The sequence below is a fragment of the Salarias fasciatus genome, unplaced genomic scaffold, assembly GCF_902148845.1.
Source record: "Salarias fasciatus unplaced genomic scaffold, fSalaFa1.1, whole genome shotgun sequence".
Lineage (NCBI taxonomy): Eukaryota > Metazoa > Chordata > Actinopteri > Blenniiformes > Blenniidae > Salarias > Salarias fasciatus.
The window spans coordinates 35384-58484 of NW_021941284.1; the positions used below are offsets into that span (position 1 = coordinate 35384).

The 23101-nt window shown below is 42.0% G+C and overlaps 1 protein-coding gene across 2 annotated transcripts in view; it reads left to right on the plus strand.

The window, feature by feature from the left end:
• The first annotated feature begins 2322 nt into the window (after nt 1-2322).
• LOC115384709 (semaphorin-7A-like) overlaps nt 2323-23101 on the plus strand; it is a 30681-nt gene continuing 9902 nt past the window's right edge. The window contains exons 1-12 of one of the 2 annotated variants that reach the window (XM_030086951.1): nt 2323-2455; nt 6516-6649; nt 6749-6793; nt 6881-6979; nt 7171-7279; nt 12080-12187; nt 12271-12413; nt 12944-13122; nt 15134-15242; nt 15425-15620; nt 17784-17899; nt 18095-18240. In XM_030086951.1, the coding sequence (XP_029942811.1) occupies nt 2356-2455; nt 6516-6649; nt 6749-6793; nt 6881-6979; nt 7171-7279; nt 12080-12187; nt 12271-12413; nt 12944-13122; nt 15134-15242; nt 15425-15620; nt 17784-17899; nt 18095-18240 (1484 nt within the window). In that variant the 5' untranslated portion in view covers nt 2323-2355. Of the gene's footprint in view, nt 2456-4300; nt 4686-6515; nt 6650-6748; nt 6794-6880; nt 6980-7170; nt 7280-12079; nt 12188-12270; nt 12414-12943; nt 13123-15133; nt 15243-15424; nt 15621-17783; nt 17900-18094; nt 18241-23101 lie in introns of those variants that run through there. The other variant, XM_030086952.1, reaches the window with a different exon arrangement.

The window sequence follows — 23101 nt, forward strand, 5'->3', positions numbered from 1 at the left end:
ACAAACTATGCTACCGCACGCAGCTCTGCTCTGTCATCTCCTCACTGGATTTATCAAAGAGAATTGGGACATCGACTTTATTCTCAACATTTCGACTTTATTCTCGACATTATATTACGACTTTATTCTCGACAATTCGACTTTTTTCTCGAAGTTCATGATGACTTTTTTTTTTACCCCTTCTAAAAAAAAATTCTCATGGGTGGCCCTAATGCTCTTCCGTATGATATAAAGCTGAATCCCTTTTTGAAATAAGAAATGTGATATGTACCTAAACGTCCACCAGATGGCAGCATAAACCCATCAGCTTGCAGAAAAACTGAAGTGACTGCAATTCACCAGATGAAGACTCCATCCATCCATCATCCATCATCCATCCATCTGCAGTTTAATTAAGTTAGGGTCATCATGGGGAGATGGAGGGGAGCCAGCTGTTATTCCTCTGGGTAACGCAGTCTACCGGCCCGGGTCCTCTCGGCCCTGGGTTCTTGCGGCAAAATAGATCAACAGAACTCCTTTGATGGGTTCAGACAAGTTTCATGTGCTACTGGGAAATTATTTGAATTTCATTATTCACAAAATCCATTCAAACTATGATTTTTTTTTAATGTCAGTGTTTTTCAATTTGATGGGAGACAAGTGAAGGTTGTAGTGATTATTGTGACACTGCAGTGAATCGCAGTGGTGGTATTACATTTTGTGTGTGTGTGTGTGTGTGTGTGTGTGTGTGTGTGTGTGTGTGTGTGTGTGTGTGTGTGTTTGTTCACTGTTGCAGCGTCTTGTAAAGTTGCAGACGGTCCTTGAACCCCGCAGGACTACCAGCTGCTCATAGAAATCAATGTTGTTTCTGCTGCAGATAGACAGATACTTTTAACAAAAATGAGCTTGCCGCCATATAGTCCACCTCACAACAATGGGATGGAGGCATCCTTGTGTGTTGCTGACGTTTTGTTAAAGAGTTATTGAGACCGAAAGTCTGTATCTGTCAATATGTTGCCAACTTTACTGGACTAATCAGAAAAACATTTATCTGGAATCTTCAAGTGTCTTAAGAATTATAAAGAGCCTCAGCATGACCCCTTCTTCAGGGGCGGAGCAGGGGTCACAGCCCAGAGGGGACGAAGCAATTCTCCATGGGCCCTTGTGGCCGAAACATCCCCATTAAAACATAATTGCTTTAAAAAAATGCAGCAGATAGTGTAATGTACAGTGTATAATGTAAAATGCACAACACTGTCTGGTTCAGCCACACCTCTTTCTTTTAGCTTTTAACATTTTCAATAATTTATTAATATTTGTATGAAAAATACAGTATTTTAGCTCACCAGCTTCCATATTATTCGACATATTGATGTCAAATCACTTGTGAATCCCATTACTGAAGTTTCTCTTTCAGACACACCTCTTTTTTTCTAATAATTTTTATTAATATTTTTATGAAAAGTAGAGATTTTTTTTCAATATAGCTCCTGAGTTTTTTGACCTATTGACTCCAAATAACTTGTGAATCACATTAATACACTGTCTGGTTCATACACACCTCTTTGTTTTAGCTTTTAGCATTTTCAATAATTTGTGTTATTTATTTTCATTAAAAAAAAAAATATATATATATATATTTTTTTTTTTTTTTCTCAATAGCTCCCAGATTATTTGACCTATTGACTCAAAATCACATGTGAATCCCATTACTACACTGCTTGGTTCAGACACACATCTTTGTTTCCTCTGTTAATGTTCCAAATAATTTTTATGAAAAATACAGTATTATAGGTCCGTGCACGGACCATTACAGCCCAATAGCCCCCAGGTTATTTGACCTATTGACTCCAAATCCCTTGTGAATCACAATACTACAGTGTCTGCTTCACCTCTTTGTTTACTCTGTTAATGTTCCTAAAAAAATATATTGATTTTAATTAAAAATACAGTGTTTTAGCTCAATTACTGTCAGATTCCTTGTCTTTTTGACTCAAAATCACCATTATTAAAGCTTTCCTTATTTTACTTCGTTTTTCAGTTGTGTTTTTTTAGCAACAGTATTACTCTCTCTCTTATGAAGCACTGAAAATCACTGTCACGTCACAGCGACAAAGCCGACACAGCGGTGCGCACAAATTCCAAACATTACGGTAAAAGCGAAACCGAAAGTACCATCAAAACTCTCATTTATAATTAAGGACATGCTTTCGCTCATCCACCACCCCCTAGTGTTCAAAAAAAAAAAAGATAAACGCCTCCTCCAGCAACAGTTCCTACATAAGTTCCTTCTCCACGTATGCACGAAGCAGCGCTTCAGAAGAGAGGGAGTGTGTGTTTGTGTTTGTGTGTGTAGATTTGACAGCTGCGAAAGAAATGGCTCACGTTCTAACAGTTTATTTATTGCTGTTTTATCTGAACACTGTGACTGAGGCGAATTCATCACTTCAACCGAGAATGACTTTCACAGAGAAAGGTAGGAAATGCTTTTTTTTTTTTTTTTTTTTGAGGGATAATACATAACCTCAAAAAAAGGAACAAAATTATTTTTACTCTGCAGCGGTGCAGAAGGTGAGCTACAGTGTTTGGTCTCAGTTCATTTAATTAATAAATCCATGAGCTTGAGAAAATGTCACTGATGGCATCTTCTATCTGAGTCTTCCAGTGCGGTCGGGGCTCTCAGCTGATGAGACTGAATGTAGCTGTATTGTATATTCCATATAGCTTTGAGGATTAAAACGTTTCAATATGTTATATTATTGGCGCACACACACATGCAAAAACACATGGTTGGTTGGGATGATTTCTTGGCAACAGGCTTTTTTCTTTGGTGTCAGTGTGAATTTATGTTTAATTTGATAGAGGAAGATCTGACATTGTAGCAGGAAAATCTAAAATACACTATGCTTGTCACTCAAGGTCATGAAAACTTAACAAAACTGACTTGGTTAACAAAATCAAATGAAAACAATAAAACACCGTAACTTGAACACTGTCATCCGCGATGAGAAATCCGTGATTTTGGAGTTTGGCTCAACTCCAAATGTGGATGAGGAGTGGGCGGGTCTGGTTTACGAGGCAAGGACAATGCACCCCATCTATGAAAGTATTATTATTGCTTTAGCTGCTGTAGATTTTCATCCAGAGAGAGGTCAACAGTGAAGTTATTCTCAAATGCTGATGTTTGAAACTCTGTGATCACTTTCATGCACCGCAGACTTTTTTTTTTCTGAGATTGTCTTGAGATTTACCTGATATAACAATTCTACCTGTCCAGAGTGTATTCCTCTTTTCATTTTATACACACCACCTCCTCCTGATGCCAGTAACTTTTACTGAAGCTGAATATGTAAAGTGGTATTTCTAATTATACAGATGAAATGACAGTCAAATACAAGTTCCCTTTTCTGATCTCTTTAAAAATACCACCACTGCTGCTTCTCTTGACCTTGATCTTAATGCGGCTGCAGGTGGCATTTATTCCTACTAACTCTTGAAACAACTGTTTCTTGTAGTGACAATAAACACCTGTTTATTTACAGTTTGTAATATGGAGTCATTATATACCTTTGAATGGAGTTACTGATAACAACATTGTATAGTTTCTCTGTGAAGATATGCAGATCTATTGATGAAATGCAGTTCATGACACAGGACAGGTAGATCATGGAACTGGAGGTGTGTGTGTGTGGTCAGGCTTGAGAGCTGAGGGGGGAAACATGCAACAACGAGCAGATTGTCGGGCCTGCCTCAGAGACCACCACAAACCCACCAAGCTGCATCACTTGTCAAAACTGCCACAACTTGTTGCTTGCAAGCAAAGTGGCTTTTTTCCTCTATCTACCTCTCCTTTATCCAGCCACTTATGTTCCATCTACAGTTCCATTCATTATCTGTCTTTAAAATTCCAAGACCAACTCCATTCTCCATTCAATCAAGAAACACCTGTAGTTAATCAAAGTGACTTCAAACTAGAGCGGTCTTAGAGGTATCTGCAGGAAATGGGATCAGCATGTCTTCAGTAAGGACAAACAAGGAGCTGTAAAGAAGTAATGGCAAGGCAATGGGAAGGCATCACAATTCATTTCATCACTTCAATTTGACATTTAAAAGCTCATTTTAACATATCCTAGTTTTCATGCTGGTTAAGTCATTATATACCTTTGAATGGAGTTACTGATAACAACATTGTATAGTTTCTCTGTGAAGATATGCAGATCTATTGATGAAATGCAGTTCATGACACAGGACAGGTAGATCATGGAACTGGAGGTGTGTGTGTGTGGTCAGGCTTGAGAGCAGAGGGGGGAAACATGCAACAACGAGCAGATTGTCGCCCCTGCCTCAGAGACCACCACAAACCCACCAAGCTGCATCACTTGTCAAAACTGCCACAACTTGTTGCTTGCAAGCAAAGTGATTTTCACCCTGCTAACATCATTAGACTTAAGCTTTTTATTTCACAAAGAAGTCAGTGTCTGTACTTTACTATTTTTGCACTTTTCCCACTTCAGTGTCACTGCTATCTGGTGACAAAGAACCCATTTTGAGCACACAGCCAACAAATGTCCTCTAACTTGTTTTAAAGTTGACAGCTGCGAAAGAAATGGCTCACGTTCTCACAGTTTTTCTTTTGCTGTCTTATCTGAACATTGTGACTGAGGCGAATTCAACACTTCAACCGAGAATGACTTTCACAGAGAAAGGTAGGAAGGATTTATTTTTCAGGAGTAAAATCTGTTTCACTGCCTCCACTTAAAATATGGAAGTCCTAAAAGGACACGGTAAATACTTTTTTTAATTTCCTCCGTTTTGCCGTGATAACGAGTTAATTTCAGCGTTTTTCTCGAGATCTCGAGTTATTTTTCTCGTTATCTCGAGAAAACGACATTCTTATGGCGAACCAGAAATCACAACATTTCATCAGAAAGCGACGTGCTTCGCTGCACAGACAGGTGAGTTCAGCCTGTTCACGAGTTTCTTTGTGCTGTTACCCATTTCTGAATAACTTCTATGATGCACGCAAGTAAAAATACTATCCGTCCAGATTCTGCACAGTGGAACTGCGATATTTAGCCTCCTAATGCAGGGACCCGTGTGTTTTCTTGTGTCTGACCCAGACTGCTGTCTGTGTTTTGGAGCAAGATTTAGATTTATTTGGAAGTCTCAAACACCCAAATAAAATAGAATACATTCACTAATGTTTTGTCTGAATTCATATAGTGAAACAAAAAAGGCAAACTCTTTGCTTATGTGTTTTTCTTCACAAAATTAAGTTAAAATGAATCAATTATGACACAATAAATGGGAAATAGGGACTTGAAATGAACTACAGTGAAATATAAAGTCTTCCTTAATTGAAAAACATGTATTACTGAATGCAAGGTTTGGTACAGCTTGAACAGGCGTTATCCTATAGATAACAAGTAATGCAGCCAAGACAAGGCCCATAATCCGGGAGTAACACCTCAGGAGCTTCAAGAGTAGGTTTAGCCTCTATACCTGCAGCTGAGGCACCTGCAGTAGATGGGGCTCAGCATGTTTTTAGTAAGGAAAAACAAGCAACTGTAAAGATGCAACGACAGAGATGGCATGACAATTCATTTATTTGCTTTAATTTGACATTTAAAAGCCCATTTTAACATGTGCTGTTTTATCACTTTGTTCATAAAGTCATAACTCATTTGAGGAAAAACCTCACAGTTTCCAGAGATTCTCCATGTATGGCGATCAGCAACTGTGTTCTGTAATTCATCTCCATCACACTTATGATAAATTCAGGCCTGAAAATGTGTTTTATCCTCCACTTTCAAGATAATTTCTTCTTTCTCAGTCGACCTCACTGAAGCTCTGTGCCACCCCCCACCCCCGCATCATTGTTCTGATGAAAAAGGGGAACACACAGTCTTCTTGGCAATGCTTCACAGAGCAGTATTGTATTTTTCACTGCATATTATAAAATCAAAGATTTTATGGTCTTTATTTGTGTTTCTGTATATGATTTCTCATAGTTTAGTTTAGTTTAGTTTAGTTTATTTAGCACATACAATAAAATATATCACATAAACAAGTGCAGAAAAAAGAAACAGTGCAGGGAGGAGCGAGCAAGCCAAAAGGCTTATGAAGAGCCCCCACCTAATAAAATTATACAGATATCGTTAAAATAAATAAAACAAACAAAATACATGAAAAAATAAAATACAAAACAACACACAGTCTTCTTGGCAATGCTTCACAGAGCAGCATGAGGAAATGTGTGTGTTGATAATTCTGGTGGAGCTATTTTTCAGTAATGGTAAAAAAAAAGTGTTGGACCGATCAAAGTGACTCACTACTAAAGTCCAAGCAAAGTTTAAGTCAGTTTCTTCTAAAAGGTTGGACAGTGTCTTCATAATTGAATTAACTGAACTGTTGTCAAGATGTTCTTGTTTAAATCATTTGTTTTTTTTGTTTTGTTTTGTTTGTTTTTTTTACTGTATAGTGAAGAATAAGTTTTCATGGTCTTTTTTTGTGTTTCTGTATATGATTTCTCATAGACACCACATTTAAGAGCTCACCTTCACCTGTACAGCAGGGCCCTGTACGGGTTCTGCTCAGAAACCAGCCGGATATGGTCACAACTGTGGGACAAACGCATCTAAATTTCTACAACTTTCAAAACCTCAACAAGGTACAAATATCAGCAGTGCAGCCATGCACTGACTTACTGAATAACCATGGAATGTGTTGAGTTAAGCTAATATTACATCGCTGCCTGGTTTGTTCTCAGGGTCCTACAGGAGGGCGGGTGCAGTGGAACGAATGCAGCGGCGCTGTGAGTAAAGTGACTGGAAGCAGAGGACTGGAAGCATGTTGTGATGTTTAAGAAATCTCACATGAAAATCATCCTTTCATTGTTTAGGATTGTGACTATAGCATCACAGTGGTGCAGAAGAGGCCAAACTCCACAGCGCTGTTTGTCTGTGGAACCAACAACAAAGAAGCACAGTGCTGTGACGTGGTAGGACTCTTTTACTGAGAACTGCTCTTTTCTGAGGAAAGGTAGTGGAGTTGTTTAGTGGCTAGTTGCTTGTACTTCTGCCTTTAATAAGCCTCACAAACACCTCAAACACTTTCTGTTTATTTTCATTTTCTTTCCTCGAAGTAACATGTCATAGAGAATATTGAAGATATTTATTTAAATGTGTGCAGGATATTTCGGATCCATCGCCCTCCTGCAGCCCCCATGAAAAGATGAAAAATATTAAAGAAAGCATTAAAGAATACATCGATAAGGAAAGTGAGCACTCCATCCTCGTGGGTGAGTTTTTCTGCACACAACATTCTGGAAACATGAAATCCAATCAGGGCTGAGGTTGACACACTCAATAAGCCAACGGTTGTGGGGATGGTTTTATGTGGAGTTTGCATGTTGTGCCTGTGCATGCATGCTTTTTTTTTTCTCTTTTAAGAAGAATTGTTCATAGATGTGAGTTATTGTCATTGTTGCTCTCACTGTGTCTACCCTGTTGGGATTAACTTAGTCAATTTAGCTATCAGTAATAATTAGGGTTGTAACAAAACACTCAGCTCACGAGACGAGATGAGACATGATATTGGATTCACGATCACAAGACAAGATTTCCACTTTCCTTTTAAGAAAACTGAAATGACAAAATATGACTGGAACATTTTATTTAACAGTCACAAAACAATATAGGTGCATTTTGAAATGTTTTCTAATTTGCATCCATGCATGGACTATCATGAGCATGAATTTTTTAAATGAAATATTTCTTGTTTTAAAGTGCCAACACTATATGCAAAACCTTAACCAAAGTCCTACTCTGTCAGTACAGCGTGCACAGTGCTCGTGAGTTGTGTTAGCCACGGTGTTCAGTCTTATTTTCTAAGTTCCTGTGTCTTTCCTGTCACTCGGTTGCTGTTCATTATTCCCACTAATTTAAGGAATTTACGGCTTGGTATGGCGTACCTCAGCTCCAATGTCTGCAACATGCAGATGAACCCCTTGTTCTCCACCACACTGTACGGCCTTAGGTCTTTGGCAATGAAACAGGCGATAGACTGAGTTATTTTTTTAGCCCGCTCAGAGCCCGCACACTCAGTATGCGTTGGTCTGCAGCTGGTGGCCGACTCTGCTGCTCCGTGTCTCTCATCTCCGGGTGGTGCCTCGTAATATGAGCATGTGCGTTTGTTGTGTGGCCGAAGTAATTGAGCTTCACTTTGCAATGCTTGCACACGGTGTGTGTCATGTCCAGCTCAGTTTTTCCTGGGAGTCGGTAAAAGCTGAAATGTTGCCAAATTTTAGCTTTTAAAGGAGCACAGTGCAGTTTGCTCGTTTTATGCGAAACACCGACCCCTGCAGGCCTTAGGTGTAACTGTAGCTTCGTGAAAAGCTCGTGTCTGTGGCTTGTGCCCATGTACGTGCACAGAAGAGGGGAACTCCTTCCTCGCTCTTTTAGCAGCGCTCGAGTAAAATGTAAGTTTCTTTTGCCTTGTGGGGTCTATGCTGGAGTTGTGGCAGTGCGAGAAGCCGGTCTTTTCTTACTTTCTGGAAGCTCCATCCTCAGTACTGCTCAGTTGTTGCTGCTAAGCCTGGCGGAAAAATGGCGGACAAATCGAAACTTAGGCCCTGTCCCAATACTCGCACTCCCACCCTTGTGCCCCTCAATTGCGCGTTCCCGCTGAGGGGTGTGAGTGCGTAGGGTGTCCCAATCCTCCAGAGTGCTCTTTGGCCCCGCCCCCTTTGCGCCCTTGATCCACACTCCAGCGAAGCCCGCATCGGAGCGGACTCAGCCGAAGGAGATTACCCACAGTTCCTAACGGCCGACAAGACAGAAAAACATGGCGGTGGTCAGCGACGCTCCGGCGCCAAAAAAATGTATTTTCAAGTGTAAGTATTACGATATTTGATTTTTTTTTATGATGTACCTGTGGGTTAGCACTGTTACTTAGAAAGATACATCGAATGTGAATTATTATTTCACTGATAAATGCACCATTTTGTATTTACGGATACTGAATTAACCATAACGTGGAGTGGAATGACTGAAATAAAAGTGTAAAAGCAAAAGTGAAATTTGCACACGTTTAGTATATTTATATTTATACTTGCCATTTATTTATTTTGTGTATGGAGGTAAGCCCCCTTGAGATTCACCATCTCGTTTTCAAGGGGATGCTTCACATCAGCTAAAATGAAACAAAAGACAATAGATTAAAATTACCGGTTGACGAAAGTCCGGCGCAGCGGCGAGTGCTTGGCGAATGAACCACATTCGTTTCTGGCTCTTCTTTCTCCGTAAAATCATCAACTGGTAATAATGATAATAATAATAATAATAATAATAATAATAATAATAATAATAATGCATTGGTTTTATATAGCGCTGGTGCAGTTTTGCAATCATTTTCAAAAGCAAAATTCCGAAGACAACGCCAACTCCCGCCATGATTAGTGTTGCAGATCTGATGCAGTGACGCAAAGCGATGACGTAACCATCACCGTCCCAATTCTTCAATTTTTGCACCCTTGTAACCTACGCACTCGAACCCTTACGCGCACTTCAACTAAGTGCACACTCCACTGAGGACCGTAGGGCATAGTGTGGGTATTGGGACAGGGCCTTAGGATTACCAGGCCAGCGGGAGCGCGCATTACGTCAGGCTCAGAGCGATTCGTACCCGAATCACTCATACTGCTGTGCCTTCAGTGCGCTGCACAGGAAAATAGGAGCGACTGCGATCTTGCAAAAATAGCTGTTGCTGCCCATCAGGCAAAGGTGAAAACGTGTGTGGGTGTGAATAATTGAAAATTTAATATTTAAAACTGCGCTGTACCCCTTTAAGGAAGACGGTGCCGGCTAAACATCATTTTCCTCCATCTTTGTTTGGGTGTTTTCTGCGCATGCCTATGTTCCACATCCCGCTGCGTGTTGACGTCACTTCCGCATAGTTACAAAAGGGAGGCCGACCAGAAAGCCAGGAAAGTTTATATATATATATATATATATATATATATATATATATATATATATATATATATATATATATATATATATATATATATTGATTTTGGGGGATTTCAAATCGATTCTGAATCATAGCAACTGAGAACCATGATTCTTGTGTGAATCGATTTTTTGGCACACCCCTAACGGTGTGTTTCCACTGGACGCGACGGGAATTTTTCATGCGATGAGATTACATACAAAGTCAATGTAATGATGCGATTGTCGCTCAATCTTGAGCAGCGGGCAACGGGTAGCGAGCGATGATGTGGCGGGCGGCCGGCGGCAAGCGTTTCCAGTGAAAAATCCGCATGCCCATCGACTTGCACTGCCAGTCGGCCCCGTCCACCGCTCGCCGCTCGCCACCCGAAGCCCGCCGCTTCATCGCTCCATGCTTGTCGCGCGAGTTGAAATAATTGAACTTTTCAAGCGAATTCGCACCAGGACAGCCTATCAGCGTGGAGGTCTTCATGGACGTGCTAACGTAGGGCATACAGTGCTCCGACCACGCAGAACAGTTGGCATGATGCCAAGGCGAGCGGCGAGCTGCGTGCGCGATCTCATTTGTTCACCGCTTCTGATGGAAACACAGCATCAGCCTGAAGTAGTGCTGGAACGTCGTCCAGGCGCAGCTCCTGCAGTAGAGCTGTGGCGTTCAATGAACGAGCCGTTCGTTTGAATGGCTCTTTTAAGTGAATGACAACAGCTGGTTCACAGCTGTCTGAGAGCCGTTCCTTTGTGCAAATTGTCCACGCTTCCTTCACGTGTCTCCTGAGTGTCCAGCTGTCACTGCTGCCTTCATGTGAACGACCGAGTTTCAGTTTTCCGCAGCAGCTCCAGTCACCTGAACGCAGCAGCTAAATAGTGGAGGAGAAGTGTGTCGAACCCAGAGCGGAGCCGGTGTTTTGGAATAACTGGTTTCCCCATTAATTGGCGACTGGGGTTCTTTCATGTCCCTTGTTGCTGATAGATGTTAACAACCAAACAAAAAGCCGTGTCCGACCTTTTATGGGTCTAATTTCAACATCTGCTGCCAGCAGCAGCAGCAGGAAGTGCTAAAGGAAGTCAGTCACCAGTTAACAAGGACACCAGTTAATTTGAAACACCATATTGACCGCTTTATCACAGGTTTTTCCAATGGAACACAAACACACACACACACACACCCACGCCCGGATGCACACAGGACTGTGGGACAAACATCAGAAGAATCCTGCCCACTGCTGCTGTGCAGGAGACGGTGATGAGGAGGCTGTGATGTTTCTGCAGGATGTTCTGTGTTGCATATTTGTACCAGCGTGACGCGTCGTGCGAATGAATTCACACACCAGCAATAAAACTCGGGTGTCTAGCGCGGCATGGTGTTATTTGTCGCGCGAATGCAGTCGCGTTAAACGCGTCCGGTGGGAACACACCTTATCTTCATTGCTGATATTTTCAGTCACCGTCGTTCTGACTGTGCTTGATTGGCCGCCGCGTCTGCCACTGCAGCCGGCCACAGAGGTGTTGTTACCCTCACATCCCACTGCCTGCCGCCAAGGTTGCTGCCCGTTGCCGAGGCCGCCTGCCGCAGCATTCCTTCTCCTTCTACTCAGTATCTGGCAGACTAAATGTATCCGATGCACATTACTGCCCCCCACATGTCACAAATAGAGGTTCTGATATCTCACAGTCTGATAGGCTTCTGTATATGACTTCTTTTCACTTCACGAGGAATATTGTCATGATTTAATCTTGCGAGATCTCATCACACCATGTGATGATTGTCAAAGATGATTCTTAAAAAAATCTGGGACCTGATGTACATCAGAAAACCTCGAGAGACAACCTCTATAAATACAGGATTGATGGTTGGCTCTAAATCTCCAGCCAGACTCTTCTCCTCGGTTGTTCCCAAATGGTGGAACAAACTACCTAACTCTGTGCATTCTGCCGAGACCCTTTCTACTTTCAAGAGACAATTGAAGACTCAATTGTTCAGAGAACACCTTGGCACTTAATCTGACTCCACTCCACCTTAGGGGTACAGTAGGTTACGGTTACTGAATTTCCACCTTCCTACTATAACTTATAAATTCTATCTTTTGCAGAATCTGAACAAAGTGCCGATCTCTATATCACATATTCTGGATCTCAAGACCGCGTTGGCATTTACAAGTTTGGAAGCAGAACAGTAATGCCAGTCAACCACGATAAAGGTGCGAGAGTCTTGAGTAGTTTGGTTTGTTTGAGCAACTATTAGTTCAATAACAATTTGCTCCTCTTGCTTTGCTGTCCTCAGAGCAGCACTATGCAGGTTTGGTGCTGAGCAGACGGATCGACAGTCCTTTACAGGACAGAGTGTACGCCTTCTATAAGCAGAGGAACAGAGACACTCGAGTGAACAGTGAGATGTGGACCTCCTTCGTCACACAGGTTTGCATGGTAAGGCCTGACAAGTATTGTAAAATGAAAAGAGCTTCATACATTAACCTATCCCAGGGATTGTCATCGTGTGCAATCTGAGACCACAATGTGGTTTCAGATTGCAAATTCTCAAACGCTCACACTGCATATGAATCAAGTGAACCTGAAAACTTCTGACCATTTTACCGTCAATAAGAAAGAAGGCTGCAGTCTTCTCATACTAGATTGAAGTATTTCTTCCTAGTATGCCAGCAACTGCTGTTACACTTAGATTTTCAGCAAAAAGTGTTTTCTTCTACAGCTCTTTTACAAATTCTACATGTCTAATAAATTCAGTCATGAAAATGTGTCTTGTAAATAACAGTTTCACCCTTAGCTGTTTTTTTTGTCTTGATTTCTTCTCTAAATGAAAGAGAAACTGACAAGAATTCAGGAATCTCCCTGATCCTCAGATTTGTCTCTCCTGCTGCTGCTGCTGCTATATTAACTGAAAATCCAATCTCGATCATTATGTGTGTGTAACACTTTGTTGCTTATTGTTGACTCAGTCAGATGTTGGTGGTCCCAAGAACCTCCTGCAGTTTCGATGGACGTCCCAGTTGAATGCCAGAATGCTCTGTGGAGACTCTGAAAGGAGACAGCTTTTTTCTGAGCTTGTAGACACGGCTACTGTTCATGCAGACCACTGGGAAAACACCAAGATCTATGGACTCTTCAGAAACCAATGGTAGGACTCAGCATCACAAAACTGCAATTCCTTAATTTTATATGTTTGAACATAAAAGGAACCAGATCAGTATTTTTACTCCATAAATGGCATGATTCATTCAGTTTTATATTCTTCATAATTTAATTTCATTTCATTTTTAGTTTTTTTAAACATGTAAAAAAAAAAAAAAAATTAAAAAAGAAACACAACATCCAAATACGTAACATAAAAGGGAAAACATAATCTGAGGGGGTACCCAAAAGAAACCGGAATAAGGTCATAAAATACTAATAATAATGAGTTTTGACTTCTGGCCGTCAGATGTGCTGCAGGTAAGCCTCGTGCACATCTGTGAAAAAGCTGAGCTCCGAGAGTGACACTGACGCCTGTCAGGCGCTATTTATAGTAACAGAGTGCCGCTGCGGTCTGCGATTTTTTTTCCAAAATGGCGACATTGACTGGGAAGCCAGTGCAGCGCGCAAACATTAAATTCTGCTTTTTGCTGGGAAAAACAGCAGCAGAAACACTCACCTTGTTGCAGCAAGCCTACAAGGATGATGCTCTGGGGAAGACTCAGGTCCATGAGTGGTTCAGGCGGTTTGAGAAGGGCCAGATGTCGGCGCGTCTGCTCAGCCGTGAAAACAATGCTGAGCTGCTTTTCCGCTGTCCAGGGTATCGTCCACAGCGAGTCTGTCCCTCCAGGTCAGACTGTAAATCAGGACTACTACATGGAAGTCCTCAGACGCTCCGTGAGGATGTGAGGATGAAGCGGCCCGCGTAGTGGCGGAGTGGAGCCCGGTTGATCCACCACCCCAGAGCGCCAGCGGACACGGCGCTGCGCGGCACGCAGTTTCTGGCGAAGAATGAGATGAATCTCCTCTCCCATCCGCCTTATTCGCCTCGAGTGACTTTTTCTTGTTCCCCAAGTTGAAGAAAGAGCTGAAGGGACAGTGGTTTGCAGATGTGGAGGAGGTGACAGACAAATCGCAGCCGGCCCTGAATGGCACAATTACGCGCGGGTCTGACGACACATTCATGAAGTGGGAGACACGGCTGGAGCGCTGCATTAATGCGGATGGAGATTATTTTGAAGGCGACGGTGATGTTTTATTTTGAAATGTCAGAAATAAAAAGTTACAGTCAAATTCCAGGAACTTTTGGGTATGCCCTCGTATTTGCCAGTATCGTTTACATGCACGAGAAAGGAGTAGGAACAAGTGAATACATATTTAATCCTACCCCTTCCCTTCTTCGTTGTTATCTTAATTCAGAAGCACAATATAACTTTATAATAGCATCAGTTTCAATGAATGTACTCGATTATCAGAAGTTTACACACATCCATCAGTCACTGCAGCACCATAAACTAACAGACCTCCTTTCATCACCAGAACATTGAACCTTACCAGAATCAACTTATTATATCTTTTTTTGAATTGACATACATTTGACAATCATCTTATCTCCATGCTTACATTATTCTGCAATTTTACACCTCAAATTGTGACACAAAAACCTTTTAATTTGGTGCAGACTATATGAGTTTTAAACTCTAACTCTCTTGCATAAGTATTTTCCCATAATTCCACACAGTAGGTTAAATAGCACTGGAAATCATCTTTGGCTAAAATCTCTTATTAGATAACAAATTTACTTTCAAGTCTCCCCCATTGTCTTTCTTCAGTTCACAAAAATTTTCAGTATCAGAAAAAAAGCTGATAAAGCAAAATTAACTTTTTTTAAAAAATTCTTTCAGAACTAAAGATCGCATGATTTGAAATGTCAAAGTTAGATATTTGAGTCGTTCGTACACTGTTGTGTTTGACTAAATTTCACACAAGTTTTCATTAGATCTGCTTATACGATTAGAATGATTTTACATCTTTTTATGCTGACTTCTCTTCCTCTTTCTCTCTGATCTTTGCTCAGCTGTTTCCATCCGCAATATTTTCTAAAACAACAACAAAGCTAAAAGCTTGTTTTATGCTGTCAGCTGTGTAAATCTGCTGGCTTTTGTGTTTGTCTGCAGGGGGATGAGTGCTGTGTGTGTCTACACCATCCGAGACATTAACGATGTCTTCATGAACTCTTCGTTTAATGGTCAGACTTCTGAGACGACGAAAAACAGACAGAGAGATGTAAGAGCATCACCACTGCTTTTAAACATGTTTCTAAACATTTTCATGCAGAGACAGGCGCCTCTGCTAACTCCTGGAGCTTGTGCTTGGAATTTGAATTTAAGTCAGGCAAAATACAGGTCAGATGTGCTAGAGATGTGAGGTTCATGAACTTATGAGCTTTTTCTACTCATTTTTTTCAGTGTGTTGAAGACAGCAGCAAAATCTCGTTGAACATCCTCAGGATGATTTACAAGAATTCTGAGTTGGAGGATTGGATCCATCCTGTGGGCAACTCGAACCCTCTTCTCTTCAGTCACCACAACTACACTCACATCTCCGTCGACAGTTTCCAGCAGAAGGACAACAGTCAACATCCGGTCATCTTCCTCTCTCTGAGTGAGTGATACCCAGCAGAGTGCAGTTATGTAGTGATTCAAAGGTCACCAAATGAAGGTTGATTGTCAAACAGTGCCCTCTCTGTTTAGAATTGATCAATCACTCACCTCTGGATTCTTCACACTAGGGCTGTCGCGGTAAACCGGTATTGACGATAATCGTGGTATTAAAAAAATGAAATTTCAATATCGTGCTCAAAATGCGCACATGATAATATCGTAAAGAGGATCTAGTGCCACTTGACACGTGTCAAACTCCGCTCCTGTTCTTCCGCCCTGCTTCGTCTCCCTCCTGCAGCACCTCAGCCTCTCCCCCTCCCCTCACATATAAACACAGCAGAGCAGCGGTAGCGGCACGGCTCCTAGCTAGCGTGGCTCCCAGTTAGCGAGCGTCACGAGTGAACTAAACATTGTCGGCGGTGGCCGACAGCGACAGCGAGACGCTCTATCCTAACCCGAAAAAAGTGTGTTTAGCAACTTTTTTTAGCAACACTGACTGCACATTGACGCAAGCCGGGTAGTAGTGGGGCCCCATTAGGTAGGTTCCAGACGTGTCATTGTAATGTGTCCGGGGGATTTCAAGTTGTGTCGCTGATATCCGCCGCCTTCTCCGCCGGCCCCCTTCTAGCAACTAACCGGTGAGTACTCGGAAAAGGGCCCCATGCGAGGAATTTTCGACACGTTGTCGTTGCAGCGTCTAGTGTAGCGCCTTAAATTTGTCATTGAAATTGACTGATGTCAGCCGTTCCTCGGGGCCCCCTTCAGCTCCGGGCCCTAGCCAGTAGCGGCGCCTCTGGCTGGAGAGAAGCAGCTGCGCTCATTCCGCCTCGGATTTAAACAAACAAACAAACAAAAATTTTCGGCAGTGTGGTGGTGGTACAGGATTTCACCCCAACAGGGCCCGTGGGTTTTCATAACCCACCAACCCTACGTAAATGACGCCTCTGCTGTGGATCCTCTGTTAATCAGTTCATCACATTTTAATTAATTGAGTGTAACTAGACTTTTTGTGTATGCAGTTGTATAGTTACTGTTCTCATATTGTTTCAACACCTCAGTTGATAGGTATTCTGAATGTAATTCATCTGGGAAAAGAGAGAAAACAAAAAAATAAATAAAATTAAAGATGAATCTGAATGTTTGTACCATTATTAGTTAATTTTTTGCTGATATCGTGATAATATCGTTATCGTGATATTTTTTGCCCACGATAATCGTGAAGAGAAAATTTGATATCGTGACAGCCCTACTTCAAACACTACGTGACTCATTCAGAAGGCACCTGAGTGGTTGTAGAGAGCAGGGATGAGCCCCTTTAGGCGTAGGCGTAAAGTGCCTCCTCTCGACGGTTGATTATCAAACCATACCCTCCCTGTCTCAAGTTGATAAATTTTGCCTGCGTAAGGTGATCAGGTGGAGCAGGTGATCATCAATTCTCTGTTCATGTGACTTATCAAAAAGAAAATCAAAGAAGCTGACATTCCCACCATTTTGTAAAATGTAGAATCACCGTATGGAATGAAGAGGCAATTTGTACAGTACAAATGGTATTTGTCCACGTGTGAGTCAATCAAGCTGTGTTTGGGACACATTAATGAAACACGCATGAGTGGGATGCTTAAAGCTCGTGTCCGGAGTTTTGAAAGAGAGAGGTTTTTTTTTTTTAATCCAACGTCTGGAGGTTCCGCCCTCCCTCTGCTTTCATGAGTGACCAAGCCACGCCTCGGAGTCCTACAGCATCCTACATGTTTAGCTGTTTACGGTGGATGTTCAGCAGACAGTGGATATATCCGAGGTAAGCGGGCCGGCTGCTGCAGAGCTAACTCACCTCTGCCTGGGCGAGCGGCCGTGCTCTCTGGCTGCTCCACACTTTGATTGACAACACGAGAATGCGGAAGCTCGAAGTCTATTGGCTGACGCTGACCGGCGCTTTTTCGCTTTTTTAACATGGGGGTCTATGAGACAAAGGCGGGGCTCATAAATAAATTTTTATATTGCTTTATGCTAATATTATATTGTAGTATCGAACCAGACTGACACATTTAAGCTCTGTTGAAAAATGATACATACATTGGAAACGAACGGAAACTCCGGACACGAGCTTTAAGGAGTGGTTAGTTTGAGTGTTTGAATCATCTTTCCTCATTTTTTATGTTGAAAATAGACAACGGAAGGATTCATAAAGTGTTGCAACATCAAATTGAACCCTTTATCATCGCTGAGTACCGACCCTTCAGCCACACAACTTACATCACGAGCATCAACCTACACTCTTCCTCTGTGAGTAACTGCACCCCCACACACGGTTCCCCCCCCCCCCCCCCCCCACAGTCATTGTGGGTGGAAGAGTTTCAGCAGAGCAGTGGCTTCCGTTGTAGGATGTAGAAACTCTTTGATGAAGTCAGATAGGAATAGTGTGCATCTTCATGGTCTTTGGACAAAGTTCACACTTGTTTATTTTGTGCGTTGTTGTAGAAAAAGCTGTACGTCAACTCCAGAGATCAACTGGTCCAGGTTGATGTTGCCAACTGTACCCAGTATGGAAGCACCTGCCAGGATTGTATCTTATCCAGAGATCCCTACTGCGGCTGGAAGGACGGCCTCTGTACATCTGACACGCAGTAAGTCCTCGGTGTCACGGCACACCTTTCACTTAATTTTCAAACATAAAGTCTGCATTTCACAAAATGTGCTGGGGATAGGGCCCACAGATCATGGATCTGCGTGACCTAAAACCACATTTCGGTGTAGTCCACTAAGCAACTGGACCATTTGAGAACTCATAAAACATCAGACTCAAAACTGGTTAACTCAAATGCACAATTATGTACAACCCATAGTAGTTTATGTAAGTCTCTGCTTTGCTCAAAGTTAAAAAATAAAATACAGCAAACAAAAGGAGTTCACAAGAAAGATCAAAAATACAAAGAGCAAAAAGTGCCAACAGGGTCAAAATCAAGATGACCTTGAAAAACAGAAACCTGACACGTGACAACAGTCTTGGACAGAACAGGACGAACTGGCAACAAGACAATGAGAGACGAGGCCTTTTTATGCAGGAGGTAGGAGGACAGCTGAAGCCAGTCAGGGCAAAGATGCCAATCGCAGTGGGAACTTCACATAAAGGGAGGGAGTCAGGTCTGAAACGAGAGGGGAAAGTTAAGCACAAAGAAGTGCATGAAACACAAGACTCAACCTGAACCTAAACCAAGACGTGACATTACACGTCTCTGTATCTCTGTAATCTCTGTATTTCCAAAAAGACATCTGCGCTTTAGCTTGATGGGTAATGGTTTTAATTCCAACAGATTATTTTGAAACTGTTTATTTTTCACAAAACTCAAGAAAAGCGTTCATACTGTAGTACATAATTCAAATGTTGAGAAACCCAACACATTAATGCAAATCAAAATTAAGAATTCCTGTTTCATTGGCTTACTTGACGCTAACTCTCATTCAGTGGAAAGCTGAGCACTGAGAGCTCTTTATGGGGCTCACCCACACATGGCAGAATACACAGAATTCCTCTCACAGTGCGAACCAATGGCGAAGAAACAAGAAACGTCATTGTTTTCAACAAACGGGCCTTTGTGGTGGTTTGAAGCAGTATAAACAGCCACAAGTCTGCTATTTGCTTCTCGTGCTGCTCACCAGCCTGGACACATGCTGCTCCTACATTGAACCCACTCTGCAGTTGTGTGACTGAGGTCATGACCGCCGACAGACCCGACGACATCTAACAGCAGCTCAAAACAAGAGTCGAGGGCAGCAGCATCAGAAGATCCAGAGAGTTCTTCATGGGTGCAGCTCACATGCTGTATTCTTTAATTCCTTTGTCATGTTACGCTGACGAGTCACGTTATTTACAATGACATTGGAAATGTGTCTCATGTTAATAAGACCTGGATGATTTCAATTTATAATCCAACCAGCGATCAAGTCTCCACAGTAACCAATTATTTTCCTCTGGGGTTAAAAAAGTACATATTTTCTATTGTATTTATGTGGCACACCTCACATTTTGAGTGTTGTAACATCAGTCATTCTTTAGTTGCACCGCGTGTTGTGTCATTAGACTTTGTCATGTGCAATGTGGCCACGCTTCCCTCTCCACACTTCCAATATGGAGTAATGTTTTGATAGTTTCACCCAATAAGTCATGCTGGAGACATTTTCACTGCCAGTTTTAATCACGAGCACTTCCTCCACTCAGCTGGCTTCTAACCTTTTTTATTTGAACAATTTCCAAGCACAAGATTTATCATGACTTTCAACAAGACACCTACATTTTACATCAGATTCAGTCTACAGAATATTTACAGGAGGTTGGACCATGTCATTGATGTAGTTTGCATCAAGCCAAATTGGACTGAGAACAAAAGGCATGAGTTTTATTCATGTTCAACAAAAAAACACATGAAAAAAAGAAAGAAAGATAATAGACTTGAAGTAACATGATTATAAGATATCAATACCTGTATAGCTTCTAAGCTGTTTCAGGTACCTTAAATCACTATAAAATAAATTGATCAAGTAATTTGAATAATCTGGAAACGACACGTAACAATGCATAATGAAGAGTGATCTGCCTTTATGGTTCACTTTATTGTGGAATATTGAATTCCTTAAACAGGCTGTCACTTTGTCATGTACAGGTCCTTCTAAACAAATTAGCATATTGTGACAAAGTGCATTATTTTCTATAATGTACTAATAACATTAGACTTTCATATATGTTAGATTCATTACACACAACTGAAGTAGTTCAAGCCTTTTATTGTTTTAATATTGATGATTTTGGCCAAAAAGTAAAGAAAAACCAAAATCCCTATCTAAAAAAATTAGCATATTCCATCCGACCAATAAAAGAAAAGTGTTTTTAAATACAAAAAAGTATGTTCACTTATGCACTCAATACTTGGTCGGGAATCCTTTTGCAGAAATGACTGCTTCAATGCGGCGTGGCATGGAGGCAATCAGCCTGTGGCACTGCTGAGGTGTTCTGGAGGCTCAGGATGCTTCAATAGTGGCCTTAAACTCATCCACAGTGGGGGGGACTCTCAGCTTCCTCTTCACAATATCCCACAGATTCTCTCTGGGGTTCAGGTCAGGAGAGTTGGCAGGCCAATTGAGCACAACAACACCATGGTCAGTAAACCATTTGCCAGTGGTTTGGCACTGTGAGCAAGTCAGGTCGTGCTGAAAAATGAAATCTTCATCTCCATAAAGCTTTTCAGCAGATGCAATCATGAAGTGCTCCAAAATCTCCTGATAGCTAGCTGCATTGACCCTGCCCTTGATAAAACACAGTGGACCACCACCACCAGCAGCTGACATGGCCCCCAGACCATCACTGACTGTGGTACTTGACACTGGACTTCAGGCATTTTGGCATTTCCTTCTCCCCAGCCTTCCTCCAAACTCTGGCACCTTGGTTTCCAAATGACATGCAAAATTTGCTTTTATCCAAAAAAGTACTTTGGACCACTGAGCAACAGTCCAGTGCTGCTTCTCTGTAGCCCAGGTCAGGCGCTTCTGCCGCTGTTTCTGGTTCAAAAGTGGCTTGACCTGGGGAATGCGGCACCGGTCGTCCATTTCCTGCACACGCCTGTGCACGGTGGCTCTGGATGGTTCTACTCCAGACTCAGTCCACTGCTTCCGCAGGTCCCCCAAGGTCTGGAATCGGCCCTTCTCCACAATCTTCCTCAGGGTCCGGTCACCTCTTATAGTTGTGCAGCGTTCTCTGCCACACTTTTTCCTTCCCACAGACTTCCCACTGAGGTGCCTCGATGCAGCACTCTGGGAACAGCCTGTTCGCTCAGACACTTCTTTCTGTGTCTTCCCCTCTTGCTTGAGGGTGTCATTGATAGCTTTCTGGACAGCAGTCAGGTCGGCAGTCTTACCCATGATTGTGGTTTTGAGTAATGAACCAGGCTGGGAGTTTTTAAAGGCCTCAGGAATCTTTTGCAGGTGTTTAGAGTTAACTCGTTGATTCAGATGATTAGGTTAACAGCTCGTTTAGAGTATCTTTTCATAATATGCTAATTTTTTTAGATAGGGATTGTTGGTTTTTCTTTACTTTTTGGCCAATATCGTCAGTATTAAAACAATTAAAAGCTTGAACTACTTCAGTTCTGTGTAATGAATCTAACATATATGAAGGTCTAATGTTTATCAGTACATTACAGAAAATACTGAACTATATCACAATATGCAAATTTTTTGAGAAGGACCTGTATTTGCTTACTAAAAAAGTTTACATATGGTGGTGTGAAGGTGAGGTTCATGACCTTTAAGTCACATGAAGAGGAAGAAGAAGTACACCAGTTCTGTGTTCGGATAATTATTTTACATTTACAGTTTGTCTTTAAAAAGTGAAAATGGTTCCCAGCAGCAGAGGCAGCAGAAGTGAGAGTTATTGGTTGTGTGTGTGTGTGTGTGTGTGTGTGTGTGTGTGTGTGTGTGTGTGTGTGTGTGTGTGTGTGTGTGTGTGTGTGTGTGTGTGTGTGTGTGTGTGTGTACTCGTATTTCTATCCTTGTGGGGGCCAAATGTCCCCACAAGGATAGGAAAACCTGGAACGATGTGCCTTGTGGGGACATTTTTCCGGTCCTATTGAGGAGAAACAGTGTTTTCTTGGCCATGTTGTTGTTACTGAAAAAAGTAAAAGTGCAAAAACATTTCTTTAGGGTTTGGCTTTGTTTTGGTGTGGGTTAGGGTTACGGTAAGGGTCAGGGTTAGGAGTTAGAAATGAATGGGAGTCAATGGAAGGTCCCCACAAGGATAGAAATACAAACCTGTGTGTGAGTGTGTGTGTGTGTGTGTGTGTGTGTGTGTGTGTGTGTTCTCGTATTTCTATCCTTGTTGGGGCCAAATGTCCCCACAAGGATAGCAAAACGTGAAACGACGTGCCTTGTGGGGACCTTTTTCCGGTCCTAAGTAGGAGAAACAGTGTTTTCTTGACCATGTTGTTGTTACTGAAAAAAGTAAAAGTGCAAAAACATTTCTTTAGGGTTAGGCTTTATTGTGGTGTGGGTTAGGGTTAGGGTAAGGGTCAGGGTTAGGGGCTAGACATGAATGGGAGTCAATGGAAGGTCCCCACAAGGATAGAAATACGAGACTGTGCGTGTGTGTGTGTGTGTGTGTGTGTGTGTGTGTGTGTGTGTGTGTGTGTCTGTGGTGAGAACAGTTTGTTCCCGGCATTACATTTTACTGCTAATAAATTACCTTAAAGGGATAGTTTGGGATTTTTGACATGAATCTGTATGGCATCCCCGTCAGCAGTGTTGTTCATTCACACAGACTGACCCCTGACCCCTGACAGCATCCAGTGAGCAGAGATCCTGTCCGGTTTACGTCCAGAGGAAAGTAGTCTGGCAAGTTTGCTGGGGTCCCGAAAATAAAGCGTTTTTCTTCTCAAACCAATGTGTGTGCGAAAGACTGATATATTTGCATCACAAAACCGTTGTCGACGAAAAAGTCAG